General features: G+C 40.8%; 1 protein-coding gene across 3 annotated transcripts; it reads right to left on the reverse strand.

Annotated features, from left to right (window-relative positions):
• Window positions 1-1,693: 1,693 nt before the first annotated feature.
• On the reverse strand, window positions 1,694-13,561 carry LOC106604550 (chondroitin sulfate N-acetylgalactosaminyltransferase 2). 3 transcript variants are annotated; one of them, XM_014199315.2, is made up of 9 exons: window positions 13,426-13,560; window positions 9,209-9,287; window positions 8,328-9,038; window positions 7,395-7,611; window positions 7,199-7,300; window positions 6,792-6,970; window positions 6,517-6,611; window positions 2,848-2,929; window positions 1,694-2,754 (listed from the first exon to the last, which is right to left on the reverse strand). In XM_014199315.2, exons 3-9 carry the CDS (start codon window positions 8,977-8,979, stop codon window positions 2,462-2,464), a joined length of 1,620 nt encoding a protein of 539 aa, XP_014054790.1. In that variant the 5' UTR covers window positions 8,980-9,038; window positions 9,209-9,287; window positions 13,426-13,560; the 3' UTR covers window positions 1,694-2,461. The 3 variants fall into 3 exon arrangements, with proteins under 3 accessions (XP_014054790.1, XP_014054785.1, XP_014054780.1); XM_014199310.2 differs by having other exon boundaries at window positions 8,328-9,041; XM_014199305.2 differs by having other exon boundaries at window positions 8,328-9,287; window positions 13,426-13,561.
• Between the last annotated feature and the right edge of the window lie 3,086 nt (window positions 13,562-16,647).

Consider the following 16,647-nt stretch of genomic DNA (forward strand, 5'->3'; position numbering starts at 1 on the left):
ATGTTCACTTATCTCCAACCATGATCAACTGACCATGACCTAACCATTTGGGTGGTCTTAAGCAATCATAGCACAGTATGATACGGCGGTAAAATGCATCCAATTATAATTCAGTATGTTTACACATGAATATTACACTGGGCTGCATTCAGTTCGCTTCAACGTTTGCTACATTGCGTTACGATTTGTACTGAATTACACGATTCCCCAGCCTTTGACAGACATTTGCTCCCGTTTTGTTGGATGTGACCTGATCAATGTGTGTGACAATCTAAAATCGCAAACTCGTGCAGCACACCATATTACTGCCCTTTGGTCCAGGGTAATCACAAACGGTTTCCAATCAGTCTACGTTTGCAAGCAAAATGTTTGACTTATTTTTGTGATTTCAAATGGATAGCAGGTAACAGGGTTGCAAATATATATATATATATATATATATGCGCCTAAGCTACCATGTATAATTTTTTTACACTGGAATGGGTAGTTCATGTTATTTTAATTTTATTAATAAAGATTAGACCATTTCAAAACATACAAGTATGGCAATGATGCCGATATGAATGGCTGCAAACATTCAGTCTCATCTTCATAACTGTATCAACAGCCTCATGAGGAATATTTAGTATGCTACATGACCAAAAGTATGTGGACACCTGCTCGTCAAACATATCATTCCAAAGTCATGGACATTAATATGGATTTGGTCCCCCCCTTTGATGCTATAACAGCCTCCACTCTTCTGGCAAGGTTTTCTACTAGATGTTGGAACATTGCTGCAGGGACTTTCTTCCATTCAGCCACGAGCATTAGTGAAGACTTGTGCCTGGGGGCATTGTCAAGCTGAAACAGGAAAGGGCCTTTCACAAACTGTTGGCACAAAGTTGGAAGCACAGAATCCTCTACAATGTAATTGTATGCTATAGCGTTAAGATTTCCCTTCACTGGAACTAAGGTGCCTAGCCCACACCAATGAAATACAGCACCAGACCACTATTCCTCCTCCACCAAACTGGCATCCACCAAACCCAGATTCGTCCACTCCAGAGTCCGATGGTGGCAAGCTTTACACCACTCCAGCTGACGCTTGGCATTGCGAATGGTGATCTTAGGCTTGTGTGTGGCTGCTCAGCCATGGAAACCCATTTCATAAAGCTCCCGACGAACAGTTATTGTGCTGACGTTGCTTCCAAAGGCAGTTTGGAACTCTAGAGTGGATTTCTTTTTTTAAATGCTTCAGCACTTGGCGGTCCCGTTCTGTGAGTTTGTGTGGCCTACCACTTTGCGGCTGAGCCGTTGTTGATCCTAGACATTGCCACTTCACAATAACATCACTTACAGTTGACCGGGGCAGCTCTATCAGGGAAGAAGTTTGACGAACTGACTCGTTGGAAAGGTGGCATCCTATGACGGTGCCACTTTGAAAGTCAGTAAGCTCTTCATTCAGGCCATTCTACTGCCAATGTTTGTCTATGGAGATTGCATGGCTGTGTGCTTGATTTTTATACACCTGTCAGCAATGGGTGTGGCTGAAATAGCCAAATCCACTAATTTGAAGGGGTGTCCACATACACTATATATATAAAAGTATCTTTAATATCCTCATCTCCAGTTAATAGGCACATATTCAGACAAATATGACATCCCTGGCTGCAAAAAAATAATTGATACATTATTCCATTCAAGATTAAACTGGCATTGAGTGGCTGCAAGGCTCAATTTAATGAAATACTGTGAGTCATCCTCAGAGAATAAATCAAGAAATGTCAGAAGAATGACACTTGTGCAAATTATGAATGTGCTGCATGCTTTTTGCAAAGCTTTGTTTCAATTGCTTCTTCAATCTCAATCCAATCTGGAGATTTTGTTACATTTCCAAATAAACAAATAAAAGCTGATAGGATAAAACTTCAATGCTGATAAACAAACACTGCCTCTGATGGTTCCTTTGAACAAATCGTATTCTAACATAAAAGGTCCCTTTTTTAATCACTGTACAACTTTAAACCAAGCTTGACATTATTACACAAATTAAACAATATGGCTATAGAGACAACAGGTTATAGTAGCGATTTAAAAAAACAAACACTTGTCCATTGATTGCTTGACCTCACAGGCAAGAACATTGCCTTGACTTGCTAATGATAGGTTATGCAAGTTTCCCCAGCTTCAAAGATGTTCCATTAGCCTTTTTGTGTTGTTGACGCAGGTAGTGCCATTCTCAGTCTCTTAATGTTTAAGTGGACACTTCACATTTACTAAAATCCATTTTTGTACATTCATAGGTGTCTTTAGCTGAGCTGTGAAATGTAACAGGATTGTGTGTAAACTGGTCTTCTATATAGTGCATTTTAATCATGTTAGTAACGACATGTGTACCTCAGTTCTTGTATTTAAAAAAAAAAAATTGCGAGGAGTTCTGATTTAGAGTACCCAAGATGGCCACCTAACGAAAAGGCATTCAGTTTTCAGTATTGCTCTGGGTCTTATAGGCCTGCTTGCGGAGGTGATTCTCGATCTCCTCGCGGAACACCAGCATGCCCAGGTGGGAATGGGACGCCTCGTTCATGGCTTTGGACTGGATGCACATGCGATACTGTTCTGGAGTCAGCTCGTCTGCACACTGCTTCTCGTGCCACAGGTGGAAGAGGCCGGATACCGGCGTACGCGTCACAATCAGGTCGCTCCGCAGGTACTTCCTGTACAAGTGGACATCTTCCACACCCCAACCTTTCACTTCCAGGTCAAAACCTCCTAGAAAATACAATACAATTGAGGGGTAGAATATAATTGTCACAGTAAAAATATGTAGCAAGCACACATAACTTATCAGTCAACACTGCTTACCTATATTGAGGAAGTCCGAGCGGTACTGACATGTCATTCCAAAGCCAAAATCTCTCCAGAATCCAGCATCTTTCTTGTGAATCTATACGGAAAGCACACTTGTCGTTTGAGAGTTGACTAATTTCAACATTAAGTAACAATTAAATAAAAAATATATATAGACAGTACCAGTCAAAAGTTTGCACACACCTACTCATTCCAGGGTTTTTCTTTATTTGTACTATTTTCTACATTGTAGAATACTAGTGAAGACAAAACTATGAAATAACACATATGGAATCATGTAGTAACTAAGTGTTAAACAAATGACAGCTTTGCATACTCTTGGCATTCTCTCAACCAGCTTCATGAGGTAGTCACCTGGAATGCTTTTCCAACAGTCTTAAAGGAGTTCCCACATATGCTGAGCACTTGTTGGCTGCTTTTCCTTCACTCTGTGGTCCAACTCATCCCAATCCATCTCAATTGGGTTGAGGTCGGGTGATTGTGGAGGCCAGGTCATCTGATGCAGCACTCCATCACTCTCCTTCTTGGTCAAATAGCCCTTACACAGCTTGGAGGTGTGTTTTGGTTCATTGTCCTGTTGAAACACAAATGCTAGTCCCACTAAATGCAAATCGGATGGGATGGCGTATCGCTGCAAAATGCTGTGGTAGTCATGCTGGTTAAGTGTGCCTTGAATTCTAAATAAATCACAGACAGTGTCACCAGCAAAGCACCCCCACATCATCACACCACCTCCTCCATGCTTCACGTTGGGAACTACACATGCGGAGATCATCCGTTCACCTACTCTGTGTCTCACAAAGACACGGCGGTTGGAACCAAAAATCTTAAATTTGGACTCATCACACCAAAGGACAGATATCCACCGGTCTAATGTCCATTGGTCGGGTTTCTTGGCCCAAGCAAGTATCTTCTTCTTATGGGTGTCCTTTAGTAGTGGTTTCTTTGCAGCAATTCGACCATAAAGGCCTGATACACACAGTCTCCTGTGAACAGTTGATGTTGAGATGCGTCTGTTACTTGAACTCTGTGAAGCATTTATTTGGGCTGCAATCTGAGGTGCAGTTAATTTCAGATTTCTGAGGCTGGTAACTCTAATGAACTTATCCTCTACAGCAGAGGTAACTCTGGGTCTTCCTTTCTGTGGCGGTCCTCATGAGAGCCAGTTTCATCATAGCGCTTGATGGTTTTTGCGACTGCACTTGAAGAAACTTTCAAAGTTCTTGACATTTTCCAGATTAACTGACCTTCATGTCTTAAAGTAAAGTAATTATGGACTGTTGTTTCTCTTCACTTATTTGAGCTGTTCTTGCCATAATATGGACTTGGTCTTTTACCAAATAGGGCTACTTCTGTTTACCACCCCTACCTTGCCACAACACAACTGATTGGCTCAAACGCATTAAGAAGGAAAGAAATTCCCAAACAAACTTTTAACAAGGTACACCTGTTAATTGAAAAACATTCCAGGTGACTACCTCATGAATCAGGTTGAGAGAATGCAAACCGTGTGCAAAGCTGTCAAGGCAAAGGGTGGCTACTTTGAAGATAAACAAATCAAAACATATTTTATGAGTAACCCTTTTTTAGTTACTACATGATTCCATATGTGTTATTTAATAGTTTTGATGCCTTCACTATTATTATACAATGTAGAAAATAGTAAAAATAAATAAAAACCCTGGAATGAGTAGGTGTGTCCAAACTTTTGACTGGTATTGTGTGTGTGTGTGTGTGTATACGTTTGGGGCCACTTAGAAATGTCCTTTCTTTGAAAGAAAAGCACATTTTCTGTCCATTTAAATAACATAAAATTGATCAGAAATACAGTGTAGACATTGTTAACGTTGTAAATGACTTTTGTAGCTGGAAACAGCAGATTTTTTATGGAATATCTACATAGGCGTACAGAGGCTAATTGATCATTAGAAAACCCTTTTGCAATTATGTTAGCACAGCTGAAAACTGTTGTACTGATTAAAGAAGCAATAAAACTGGCCTTTAGACTAGTTGAGTTTCTGGAGCATAAGCATTTGTGAGTTCGATTACAGGCTCAAAATGGTTAGAAACAAAGACTTTCAGAAGAAAGTCTATTCTTGTTCTGAGAAATGAAGGCTATTCCATGTGAAAACTTCCGACTTCAACTGTGTAAATATAGTGGCTGCGAAAGTATTCACCCCCACTTGGCATTTTTCCTATTTTTTTGCCTTACAACCTGGATTTAAAATGGATTCTTTGGGGGTTTGTATCATTTGATTTACACAACATGTCTACCACTTTGAAGATGCAAAATATTTTTTTTAACTTTGTAACAAACAAAAAATAACACAAAAAAAACAGACAACTTGAGCGTGCATAACTATTCACCCCCGCCCCAAAAGCCAATACTTTGCAGAGCCACCTTTTGCAGCTGCAAGTCTCTTGGGGTATGTCTCTATAAGCTTGGCACATCTAGCCACTGGGACTTTTGCCCACTCTGCTTGAAGCAATTTCCAAACGCCTGAAGGTACCACGTTCGTCTACAAACAATAGTACGCAAGTATAAACACCATGGGACCACGCAGCCGCCATACCTCTCAGAAAGGAGACGCGTTCTGTCTCCTAGAGATGAACGTACTTTGGTGCGAAAAGTGCAAATCAATCCCAGAACAACAGCAAAGGACCTTGTTAAGATGCTGGAGGAAACAGGTACAAAAGTATCTATATCTACAGTAAAACGAGTCTTATATCGACATAACCTGAAAGGCCGCTCAGCAAGGAAGAAGCCACTGCTCCAAAACCGCCATAAAAAAGCCAGACTACGGTTTGCAACTGCACATGGGGACAAAGATCGTACTTTTTGGAGAAATGTCCTCTGGTCTGATGAAACAAAAATATAACTGTTTGGCCATAATGATCATCGTTATGTTTGGAGCAAAAAGGGGGAGACTTGCAAGCCGAAGAACACCATCTCAACCGTGAAGCACGGGGGTGGCAGCATCATCTTGTGGGGGTGCTTTGCTGCAGGAGGGACTGGTGCACTTCACAAAATAGATGGCATCATGAGGAAGGGAAATTATGTGGATGTATTGAAGCAACATCTCAAGACATCAGTCAGGAAGTTAAAGCTTGGTCGCAAAAGGGTCTTCCAAATGGACCATGACCCTAAGCATACTTCCAGATTTGTGGCAAAATGGCTTAAGGACAACAAAGTCAAGGTATTGGAGTGGCCATCACAAAGCCCTGACCTCAATCCTATAGAAAACTTGTGGGCAGAACTGAAAAAGCGTGTGCGAGCAAGGAGGCCTACTAACCTGACTCAATTACACCAGCTCTGTCAGGAGGAATGGGACAAAATTCACCCAACTTATTGTGGGAAGCTTGTGGAAGGCTACCCGACGCATTTGACCCAAGTTAAACAATTTAAAGCCAATGCTACCAAATACTAATTAAGTGTGTAAACTTCTGACCCACTGGGAATGTGATGAAAGAAATAAAAGCTGAAATAAATCATTCTCTCTACTATTATTCTGACATTTAACATTCTTAAAATAAAGTGGTGATCCTAACTGACCACTCGGATTAAATGTCAGGAATTGAGAAACTGAGTTTAAATGTATTTGGCTAAGGTGTATGTAAACGTCCGACTTCAACTGTACATAGACAATTTTTTCAGGTACTTACAAGTTGACTTTCAATGGGGGGAGCCAGCTCCAGATTTCCATAGACTATGGCAGGATTATACAAACTGAAAACAACCGGATAAAAGACTCTCTTGTCTACAAGAAGAAAACACAAAAAGGGATGGGTTTAACATATAGTATATTTTGGTACAAATTACATCCAAAATGCCCATAGTACACGTTTAGAAAAATGTCACACCACCTGCATTAAGTACTCATAATTAGACATTAGGAAACGTGAATGTGAAGGCTAATGTTTTGGTAGAAGGCACCTACTTGGAGCGGTGTGAAGACGGCAGGTGTTGAGATAGTCCAGTGTGAAGTAGATATCCACATCACAGAAGAACATCAATACGTCACCCTTCTTCCAGGTATGGGCACCGATGTCCAGGCCCCTGCCCCTGGAAAACTCCTCGTCCACTGGAATAAGCGTGTAGTTGGAAAAGCTTGCCTCCCTAAAAAACAACAATGCCATTTAAATAGAGGTGTTGTTTGAGCCCGAAACTCCCTTTTCTATAGAGCCAGGGGTAACATCAGTCAGTCACACTCAACCAAGCAACTGAAAACATTGGGTAGATTCCTTCCTTTAGTTGTCTTGACAAGAAAATAACATATGGACAAGTGAGAAATGTACAGCAGTAAAATCCCATAAATCCTTTCTTTCATATTAAAAGACAACAAACCTGGACATTTTTTCCAAATAAGACTTCACCTCTTGTAAGCCCTCTTGTCCAAAGTAGACCACCGTAAGATGGACTCGCTTATCGTGTTCTATGCAAACTTCCCTGCACAAAAAAAAAAAAAAATGGTACCACAATCTTCACAAATACTAGGCGTAGGATGCATATTGCCCTTTTCACGTGACTCACCACCACTAACCTGAAGTTATGTAGGAACTGTGAGAATGCCTCTGTTCTGCCTGCCAACGGCACAATGATATTGATGATGACTCCAGACGTTTCTACGGACGTGCTTCTGACTTTCATTAAAGGACCAAAAGGACGGAAAAGAGTGACATGGCGGAAGTTGTCAGAGTCATCTTTTGCAAAGAAGAGCTCGTAGAGTGTGCCCTTGTCCCGTTCTGTTCTGTACAGCCCTGCCCACATAAAGGGGAAACATCAGTTTTGTCAAACATAGGGAACAAATATTGTTCAACTTTACAGGCTAGATTACATTTTTGCTGGCATGAAACAAGCAGATAGTGATCTGCATCAGGGGTTCCCATGCTGGCCCTCAGCCACTCCACATACACCGAGTGTACAAAATATTAGGAACACCTTAATTTTGAGTTGCATCCCCTTTGCCCTCAGAACAGCCTCAATTCGTTGGGGGCATGGACACTACAAGGTGTCAAAAGCGTTCCATAGGGAAGCTGGCCCATGTTGACTCCAATGCTTCCCACAGTTGCTTCCCACAGTGTGAAGTTGGCTGGATGTCCTTTGGCTGGTGGATCATTCTTGATACACACAGGAAACTGTTGAGCTTGAAAAACCCAGCAGCGTTGCAGTTCTTGACACTCAAACTGGTGCGCCTGGCACCTACTACCATACCTTGTTCAAAGGCACTTACATTTTTTTGTCACCTGGATTCACCTGGTCAGTCTGTCATAGAAAGAGGTGTTCCTAATGTTTTGTACACTCGGTGTATGTGGCAGCACGAGCACATCTGATTTAATTGGTCAATTTATCATCAGACCCATAATTAAATCAGCCATGCTGGTAGTGGAATAAATAATATGTGGAGTGGCTGGGGGGGCCCCGAGGATCAGGTTGAGAACCACTGTTATACATTACCCCAGTATAGCGCTCTTACCCTCAGTAAAGTGGCTCTCGGTATAAGTCTGCCTCTGCATGGGCACATCATCCTCCTGGCCATCCTCCTCGTCTGGGTTGTTTATGACGTCCAGGGCCGCCTCAATGACCTCCACCAGCTCATCTCTGCGGTCCTTCCGCACAGGCTTCTCCTCTGGGTGCCTGGTCAGCCCCATCTCCAGCTGATACACCTTACTAGAGGTGAAGCTCTCGAAGGGGACCAGGGCGTACTCGCTGGGCAGCCGTGCACCCGTGTTCACCTCGGCTTTGTCGATCTGGGAGTGGAGGAACTCGAGGAGATCCCCAGGCTCCTGGTCCTTGGTTTCAACCAGCCCCTGGACCCCGGGACCTTCCTTTCTGTCCTGCAGGACCTTGAGTTTCTCACTCATCTCCTGGAGCTCCTGCTTGAGTTGGGCAATCTGTCGCTTGAGGCTGGCGGCGCGGTTGAGGTGCCGCTCCTCCTGCTCTTGCAGCAGTGCCTGGTAGTATTCCTTTCCATGGGACTCCCCTCCCAGGCCAGGCAGGACCAGGCTAACATCAGCTGGGGGAGTACACTCCAGCAGGTAAGCAAAGAGGAGGAGGACCAGCAACAGGAAGAGCCCCAGGAGCATCCAGCGCATCCGGCCCTGCAGCGGCAAGCTTCGCCTGGGCATCACACTCGCATGCAGTCTATGGTCGACAAGTCTGCATTCCCCTTCAACGTCAGGGAAATCTACTTTAAGATGTACAGAATTAGGTCCAATGCATATTCTAGGATTGTTAAAAAGTTCCCTTTAATTAACAAGTTATATTAGCAACTCAAGATGGATGTTTGTTCGAGCGCAGCTATAAAAAGCTATTTTGTTCATTCATGTCACATCATTCAGATAAAGTCAGGAACACCTCGTGTGTCTTCTTTGATGGGGAGTTACATTGTGAGTGGAATCCATTTTCATTCCTTCCATCAGTGTGTATTTAGAACCTTTAGAAGAAAATGCAAATCAGTAATCAATATGCTGACAACAAATTATGCAAGAAAATAAATGCTGGTGCAATAAATGTAATGTTGACCTAGCTCTGATTTCAAGAGGAACTTGAATTTTATGATATTTTACTAGGTTATACGAGCTAACTAGAATAGACTTTCCTCTGAACCACTTTCCCTCAATGTGATTTTGATTTAAGACTCGATCTCAGGGCTTTGTCATACAAAGCAGCAATGTCTACTAATATTCTTCTAGCAGGACTAACTATGACGTCACTTTCCTATGGTAACCTTCAAAATAAAAGCCTGCATTTCAAAACTTTGCAAGGTGGATAACTAATTCAAAAGATATTACATTTTAATCCATGACGATTTCTCTTGTGCTCATTAGCAAATGCAATATTTTTTTGTTTGTTTACATGTCTATTTAAGACAACTATCTAAAAATACAGATTGCTATTTATTTTTATTATTTAACTAGGCAAGTCGATTCTTATTTACAATGACGGCCTACACCGGGCCAAACCCGGACGATGCTGGGCCAATTGTGCACCGCCCTATGGGAGTCCCAATCACGGCCGGTTGTGATACAGCCTGGATTCGAACCAGGGTGTCTATAGTGACGCCTCTAGCACCGAGATGCAGTGCCTTAGACCGCTGCGCCACTCGGGAGCCCAATTGTAATCGTTAAGGACTGGGGAGTTTTTCAGGATAAAAAAGTGGAATGGAATGGAGTGGAGTTAAGCACAGGCAAAATCGTTGAGGAAAACCTGGTTCAGTCTGCTTTCCACCAGATACTGGGAGATTAATTCACCTTTCAGCAGGACAATAACCTAAAACACAAGGCCAAATCTACACTGGAGTTGTTTACCAAGAAGACAGTGTGAATGTTTCTGAGTGGCTGAGTTACAGTTTTGTCTTAAATCTGCTTGAAAATATATGGCAAGACCTGAAAATGGTTTTCTAGCAATGATCAACAACCAGCTTGAATAATTTTGAAAAGAATGGAATGATGTTGCACAATCCAGGTGTGGAAAGCTCTTACAGACTTACCCAGAAAGACTCAAAGCTGTAATCGCTGCCAAAGGTGATTCTGACATGTATTGACTCAGGGTTGAATACCTATCTAACCAAGATATATTAGTGTTTTATTTTTCATGATTCTGTTTTACAAGTGTTAGAATTTTTCCACATTGACATTAGAGTATTTTGTGTAGATCATTGACAGGAAAGTACAATTAAATCAATTTTGTAACAACAAAATGTGGAAAAAGTCAAGGGATGTGAATACTTTAGTGTCATTTCATGAGGGCACTAAATAATACAGAGTATTGCTGACCTTTTACTACACTCATTCCATAGGCCACAACACAAATCACTGTATATTAAATACATATTGGCTTATAATGAAACATTTATTATTTGTGCTGATGTAAAAGTGGGGTTGGGTACTCAGTAGGGTCTGTACAATCTATATAAGGTGTAATTTCATGGGGCACTGAATAATACGGAGTGTTGCTGGCCATTTACTACACCCATTTGATAGACAACAAAGCAAATCACTGTATTTTAACTATATATTGGCTTACATAAAAATAAAAATTATTTGTGCTGATGTAAAAGTGGTGTTGGGAGTACTTTTTAGCTTACCCTGTTCACTTCCAGTGTGTAATAAAATGCCATTCCATGCTATCGACTTCCATGCACACTTGCCTTGGCCTAACTGAGGTGCCAAGTACTGTTTATAAGTAGGTGATTAGTTGAGAAGCCAAATGCTTCAAAGACACAATGAAAACAATGATGGACTGGCATACCTCTTAACAACCTAGATTAACCTTAATGCTGATGAGCCAGCTGCATCTTGGCTTTATACATTTAAAATCAGCCCAAGGCCAGCCTTAACATGTGCCAAAAATTGCATCAGGACAATTGCTTGGCCTGACAAATAAATAGTTTGCCTCTAGGGCTTAGGTTCTGGACTGAAAGTCACAGGAATCTGTTCTGTTTTTTGGCGATTGTGTGAACATTTTATTTACCTCCTCATAAAATATGTGCTCACTAAGAAATGCCTAAACTGATGGATCATACAGCCCATGTCTCCCAAATGTCATTTGTGAGAAAATACAAGTTATTATTACTTTGCCTTTGTCTTATTAGAAGTCCTGTCTTATTTTAAGCAACAATCATAAGTAGAAACACTTGTTTCAGTAAAAAGCTGAGGGATGGTGCTGGAGAAATGTACTACTCTCAAATTCATAGACAGAGCTATGGATGCAATGACTGACCATCCATGATATCAAAGTTTTAACCATGTTTTGCGGCTACAGTTGAAGTCGGAAGTTTACATACACATTAGCCAAATACATTTAAACTCAAATATTTTTGGTATCTCACATTGTTCTGGTAATTCTCACATAGAAACTTCATCAGGAGGAAGGATGTTTGACATGCTTTTTACATTTCTATCTCAATTTTTGAGAAGATGAAAGTGGATATTTTAGGCTCTTTTTAGACCTAAACACACCTCCTGTAAGACCCTATCTGTGAACTGTGTAAGATTTAGATTCATGGAATAAGTCCAAACAGTTCGTTATCAGGTAATTCACTTGGTGAAGGTCTCACCACACCCAATGATGTTGAGGAATCAAGTTTGGTGTGACAGGAACTACCAAAGCAATTAACATACAAATGAACATGCTAATGATCAGATTAGGGTTAGGGCATAGATCAAACAGGTAGACCTAATGCTGGACCCTGAGTTAGGAACATGGCTACACTGCATACAAAGACATCGATAACTAACCCAAGATAGACCACAGCCTGTCTTTTCCAATGGGAACAAGTGAGTCATAGTGGACAGAACATGGAATGAGGTGGGCAGAGACAAGCACGAGCTAGCGAGATCCTACTGGCCCATTCTAACCGACATTTGCATATTTCTGTTAGGGAATGCCTACTCTGAAGTGCGCTTGTGCAATAACTCAATTCGCCTTTGCGCTCCTTCTGAACAATGCCGTTTTTTTTTTTTTACTTTGGCAAAGAGTAAAGTCTACAAAACTTTGACCACTCTGTTCGTAACATATTCTAGTTTTGGGAAAAGATAACTTTATTGAGATCAAATGTGTCATTGATGAGAAAATGAGTATAATGTTGGCCATAATCCATCTTGTTCCATCTTCTCCCACTGCTGGCCACTGGGCTTCCTCTCACTACCGTATTTGGTAGTGAGTGGAAACCCGAAGCTTCAGCTTTATACATCCGGGGAAATATCTGTCTCATTGTTCTATCTGTTCTGCTGTAGCAGCACTCCGTATTATTCAGTGCCCCATGAAATGACATCATATATAGACTCTACAGACCCTACTGAGTACTCCCAACCCACATTTCCATCGGCACCAATAATAGTTTTTTCACTATAAGCCAATATGCATTTCTTATAGAGTGAATTGCAGTGGGTGGAGTAAGGAGTCACCAGCACTCTGTATTAAACCCGTTGTCCAGCACAATAGACCAATTTAAGTTTTGTAGACTATTGAGTAATTCCAATGACATATATTTGTATTTTATTAAAAGTGTATTTCTTTACATATAGCCTACTACACAATAGCTTTCAACATATCAGTATTGGTGTAAACTTTCTAAAGAAATGTTGATATGAATATTACAAATATTAAAAGTACGTCAAATTATCAATTTATTTTTTTCAAAGGTGGTTGCAATGTTGTGAAAAACAGTTGTACTCCACCGGAGTGCCAAAACATATCTACATTCCCAAAGTGTAGGATGTCTTTGTAGTGGAGCCTATTATTTTGAAAGATAATTCCGCGATCCTGCTGCCAGGAGAACGGTAACGCAATGTCTGCTTATGTAACTGTTACCTCTTGGAAAATAGCTAGCTAACAAGCTACACTACAACGTTAGCCGGGCCTATTTGAGCTTGTGGCTAGATAGATAACAACCAAACTACAAAGGGAACCAGAGTTGGCTAGCTGGGAAGCTAGCTAACACCTAGATACGTGTAAACAACGGCTTGATTTGAGCTGGTACAGTGCCACTGTTGTTTAGCTAGTTAGCTAGCTATATATCAACAAATATTTGCGTCGAACAGTAAATAATATTTTTAGCAAATACTTACTCATATAGTCAGACCTCCTTTCAAGGAATAAAAAGCAGTAACATCAAAAGGGATGCTAAACAACGCCACAGAGGAAAGTGGACTGGTCGAAAAAACTATACTTCCGGGCGGCCAAGGCGTTTCTGTAGCTACTTCTAAATAAAAGTTCATACATTTGCAGAGAGCAATAGGCGAAATCTTCATAAAAATAACATGAAGTTTTAAAACACAAGTGAAAGACGTATGACACAGCCAGCAATGAATAAAAGACAACTCAAGTTAATCAATCAATTATTAAAGTTAATTAAAAGTATAATAAGTGCAATTAAAGGGGTGGCAGGTAGCCTAGTGGTTAGAGAGTTGGGCTAGTAACCGAAAGGTTGCTAGATTGAATCCCAGAGCTGACAAGGTAAAAATCTGTTGTTCTGCCCCAGAACAAGGCAGTTAACCCACTGTTCCTAGGCCGTAATTGTAAATAAGAATTTGTTCTGAACTAAAGGTGCGGCAGGTAGCCTTGTGGTTAGAGCGTTGGGCCAGAACCCTGAACAAACCCACTGTTCTTAGGCCATCATTGTAAATAAGAATCTGTTCTTAACTGGCTTGCCTCGTTAAATAAAGGATAAATACAAATGGTGCCTTATTTCCCATCCAGGCCGCTTATAACATTTGAAAATACATCTGACAAACTTTGATTTGAGTGATAACTTATTAAGAATAAATAAGGAAAAGTATTTTTCACTCAGTTGGCAGTGGCACATGATGCCTTTATGTACAGATGAAGTTGGAAGTTTACATACACTTAGGATGGAGTCATTAAAACTCGTTTTTCAACCACTACACAAATTTCTTGTTAACAAACTATAGTTTTGGCAAGTCGGTTAGGACATCTACTTTGTGCATGACACAAGTAATTTTTCCAACAATTGTTTACAGACAGATTATTTTACTTATAATTCACTGTATCACAATTCCAGTGGGTCAGAAGTTTCAATACACTAAATTGACTGTGCCTTTAAACAGATTGGAAAATTCCAGAAAATGATCTCATGGCTTTAGAAGCTTCTGATAGGCTAATTGACATCATTTGAGTCAATTGGAGGTATACCTGTGGATGTATTTCAAGGCCTAACTCAGTGCCTCTTTGCTTGATATTATGGGAAAATCAAAAGAAATCAGCCAAGTCTGGTTCATCCTTGGGAGCAATTTACAAACGCCTGAAGGTGCCACGTTCATCTGTACAAACAATAGTACGCAAGTATAAACACCATGGGACCACGCAGCTGTCACATCGCTCAGCAAGGAGACTTATTCTGTCTCCTAGAGATGAATGTACTTTGGTGTGAAAAAGTGCAAATCAATCCCAGAACAACAGCAAAGGACCTTGTGAAGATGCTGGAGGAAACAGGTACAAAAATATCTATGTCCACAGTAAAACAAGTCCTATAGCGACATAACCTGAAAGGCCGCTCAGCAAGGAAGAAGCCACTGCTCCAAAGCCGCCATAAAAAAGCCAGACTACGGTTTGCAACTGCACATGGGGACAAAGATTGTTATTTTTGGAAAAATGTCCTCTGGTCTGACGAAACAAAAATAGAACTGTTTGGCCATAATGACCATCGTTATGTTTGGAGGAAAAAGGGAGAGGCTTGCAAGCCAAAGAACACCATCTCAACCGTGAAGCACGGGGGTGGCAGCATCATGTTGTGGGGGTGCTTTGCTACAGGAGGGACTGGTGCACTTCACAAAATAGATGGCATCATGAGGAGGAAAATGATGTGGATATATTGAAGCAGCATCTCAAGACATCAGTCAGGAAGTTAAAGCTTGGTCGCAAATGGGTCTTCCAAGTGGACAATGACACCAAGCATCCTTCCAAAGTTGTGGCAAAATGGCTTAAGGACAGCAAAGTGAAGGTATTGGAGTGGCCATCACAAAGCCCTGACCTCAATCCTATAGAAAACTTGTGAGCAGAACTGAAAAAGCGTGTGCGAGCAAGGAGGCCTACAAACCTGACTCAGTTACATCAGCTCTGTCAGGAGAAATGGACCAAAATTCACCCAACTTATTGTTTTGTGGCTAATTTATTTTGATTTTCCCATGATGTCAAGCAAAGAGGCACTGAGTTTGAAAGTAAGCCTTGAAGTACATCCACAGGTACACCTCCAATTGACTCAAATGATGTCAATTAGCCTATCAGAAGCTTCTAAAGCCATAACATCATTTTCTGGAATTTCCCAAGCTGTTTTAAAGGCACAGTCAACTTAGTGTATGTAAACTTCTGACCCACTGGAATTGTGATACAGGGAATTATAAGTGAAATAATCTGTCTGTAAACAATTGTTGGAAAAATGACTTGTGTCAACGCACAAAGTAGATGTCCTAACCAACTTGCCAAAACTATAGTTTGTTAACAAGAAATTTGTGGAGTGGTTGAAAAACAAGTTTTAATGACTCCATCCTACGTGTATGTAAACTTCCCACTTCAACTGTATCTACCTCAAACACCTCAAACCCCTGCACAGTACTGGCATTGGTAGTCCCTTTATACAGCTTAATTCTTGTGTATTTTCTTCCGCTTAGGTTACTATTTTTATTTTTCAAAAGTGTAAATCTGCATAGTTGAAGTAATTATTTGACAGTAATGTCTACACCTGTTGTATTCAGTGCATGAAAGGTGTACATTTATTTACTCCCAAAAAATATAGCTTTTGTATGACGGGATGGCTATAACCTCTAGCACTGGGCAGCAAGTTCAGTATGTCAGGTCATGTAGACAATGGCTGAATGACAGTGGTAAATATCCTGAATTAAATGCTTGAATAGGACTTTGTCATTAAAAGCAAAATGCCATTCTGTCAGGGCAAGTCAAGGAGTTCCTTATGGCACAGAAACCATTTTCCATCCCCTAAAATAATGTTATATTGTGCAATCCTTGAGTTACCATCATGATAATACGGTTCTGCTGCACACATCTTCTGGTTAATAATTATTTGGCCACACAACAATAGTCTGTCTAGGAAGTTCACATGAAAAGTTGAGGTTCAGGTTAGACTTCCCTCCCTGCCCTCCTCCAATGACAACTGCATTAAACCAATCTTAAAGAGTAACAGACACACACAAAATATTTCTTCTTAAATATTAAGGTAATCTAATTCTGCCAAGTATGTGTTACTGAAAAAGGTCATGTTCTACCTGTTAGAAATAAAGGTTAATTCACAATGCGCTTCCATTATTTATAACATT

Source organism: Salmo salar, chromosome ssa01 (genome assembly GCF_905237065.1).
Source record: "Salmo salar chromosome ssa01, Ssal_v3.1, whole genome shotgun sequence".
NCBI lineage: Eukaryota > Metazoa > Chordata > Actinopteri > Salmoniformes > Salmonidae > Salmo > Salmo salar.

Coding starts and splice junctions, on each gene's coding strand:
- LOC106604550 (XM_014199305.2), bottom strand. CDS start 8,979: ATGCCCAGGCGAAGCTTGCCGCTGCAGGGCCGGATGCGCTGGATGCTC. Junction 7,612..8,327: donor CGAGAGCCACTTTACTGAGG/GTAAGAGCGCTA, acceptor TTATGTGGGCAG/GGCTGTACAGAACAGAACGG. Junction 6,612..6,791: donor CCGTCTTCACACCGCTCCAA/GTAGGTGCCTTC, acceptor TTCTTCTTGTAG/ACAAGAGAGTCTTTTATCCG.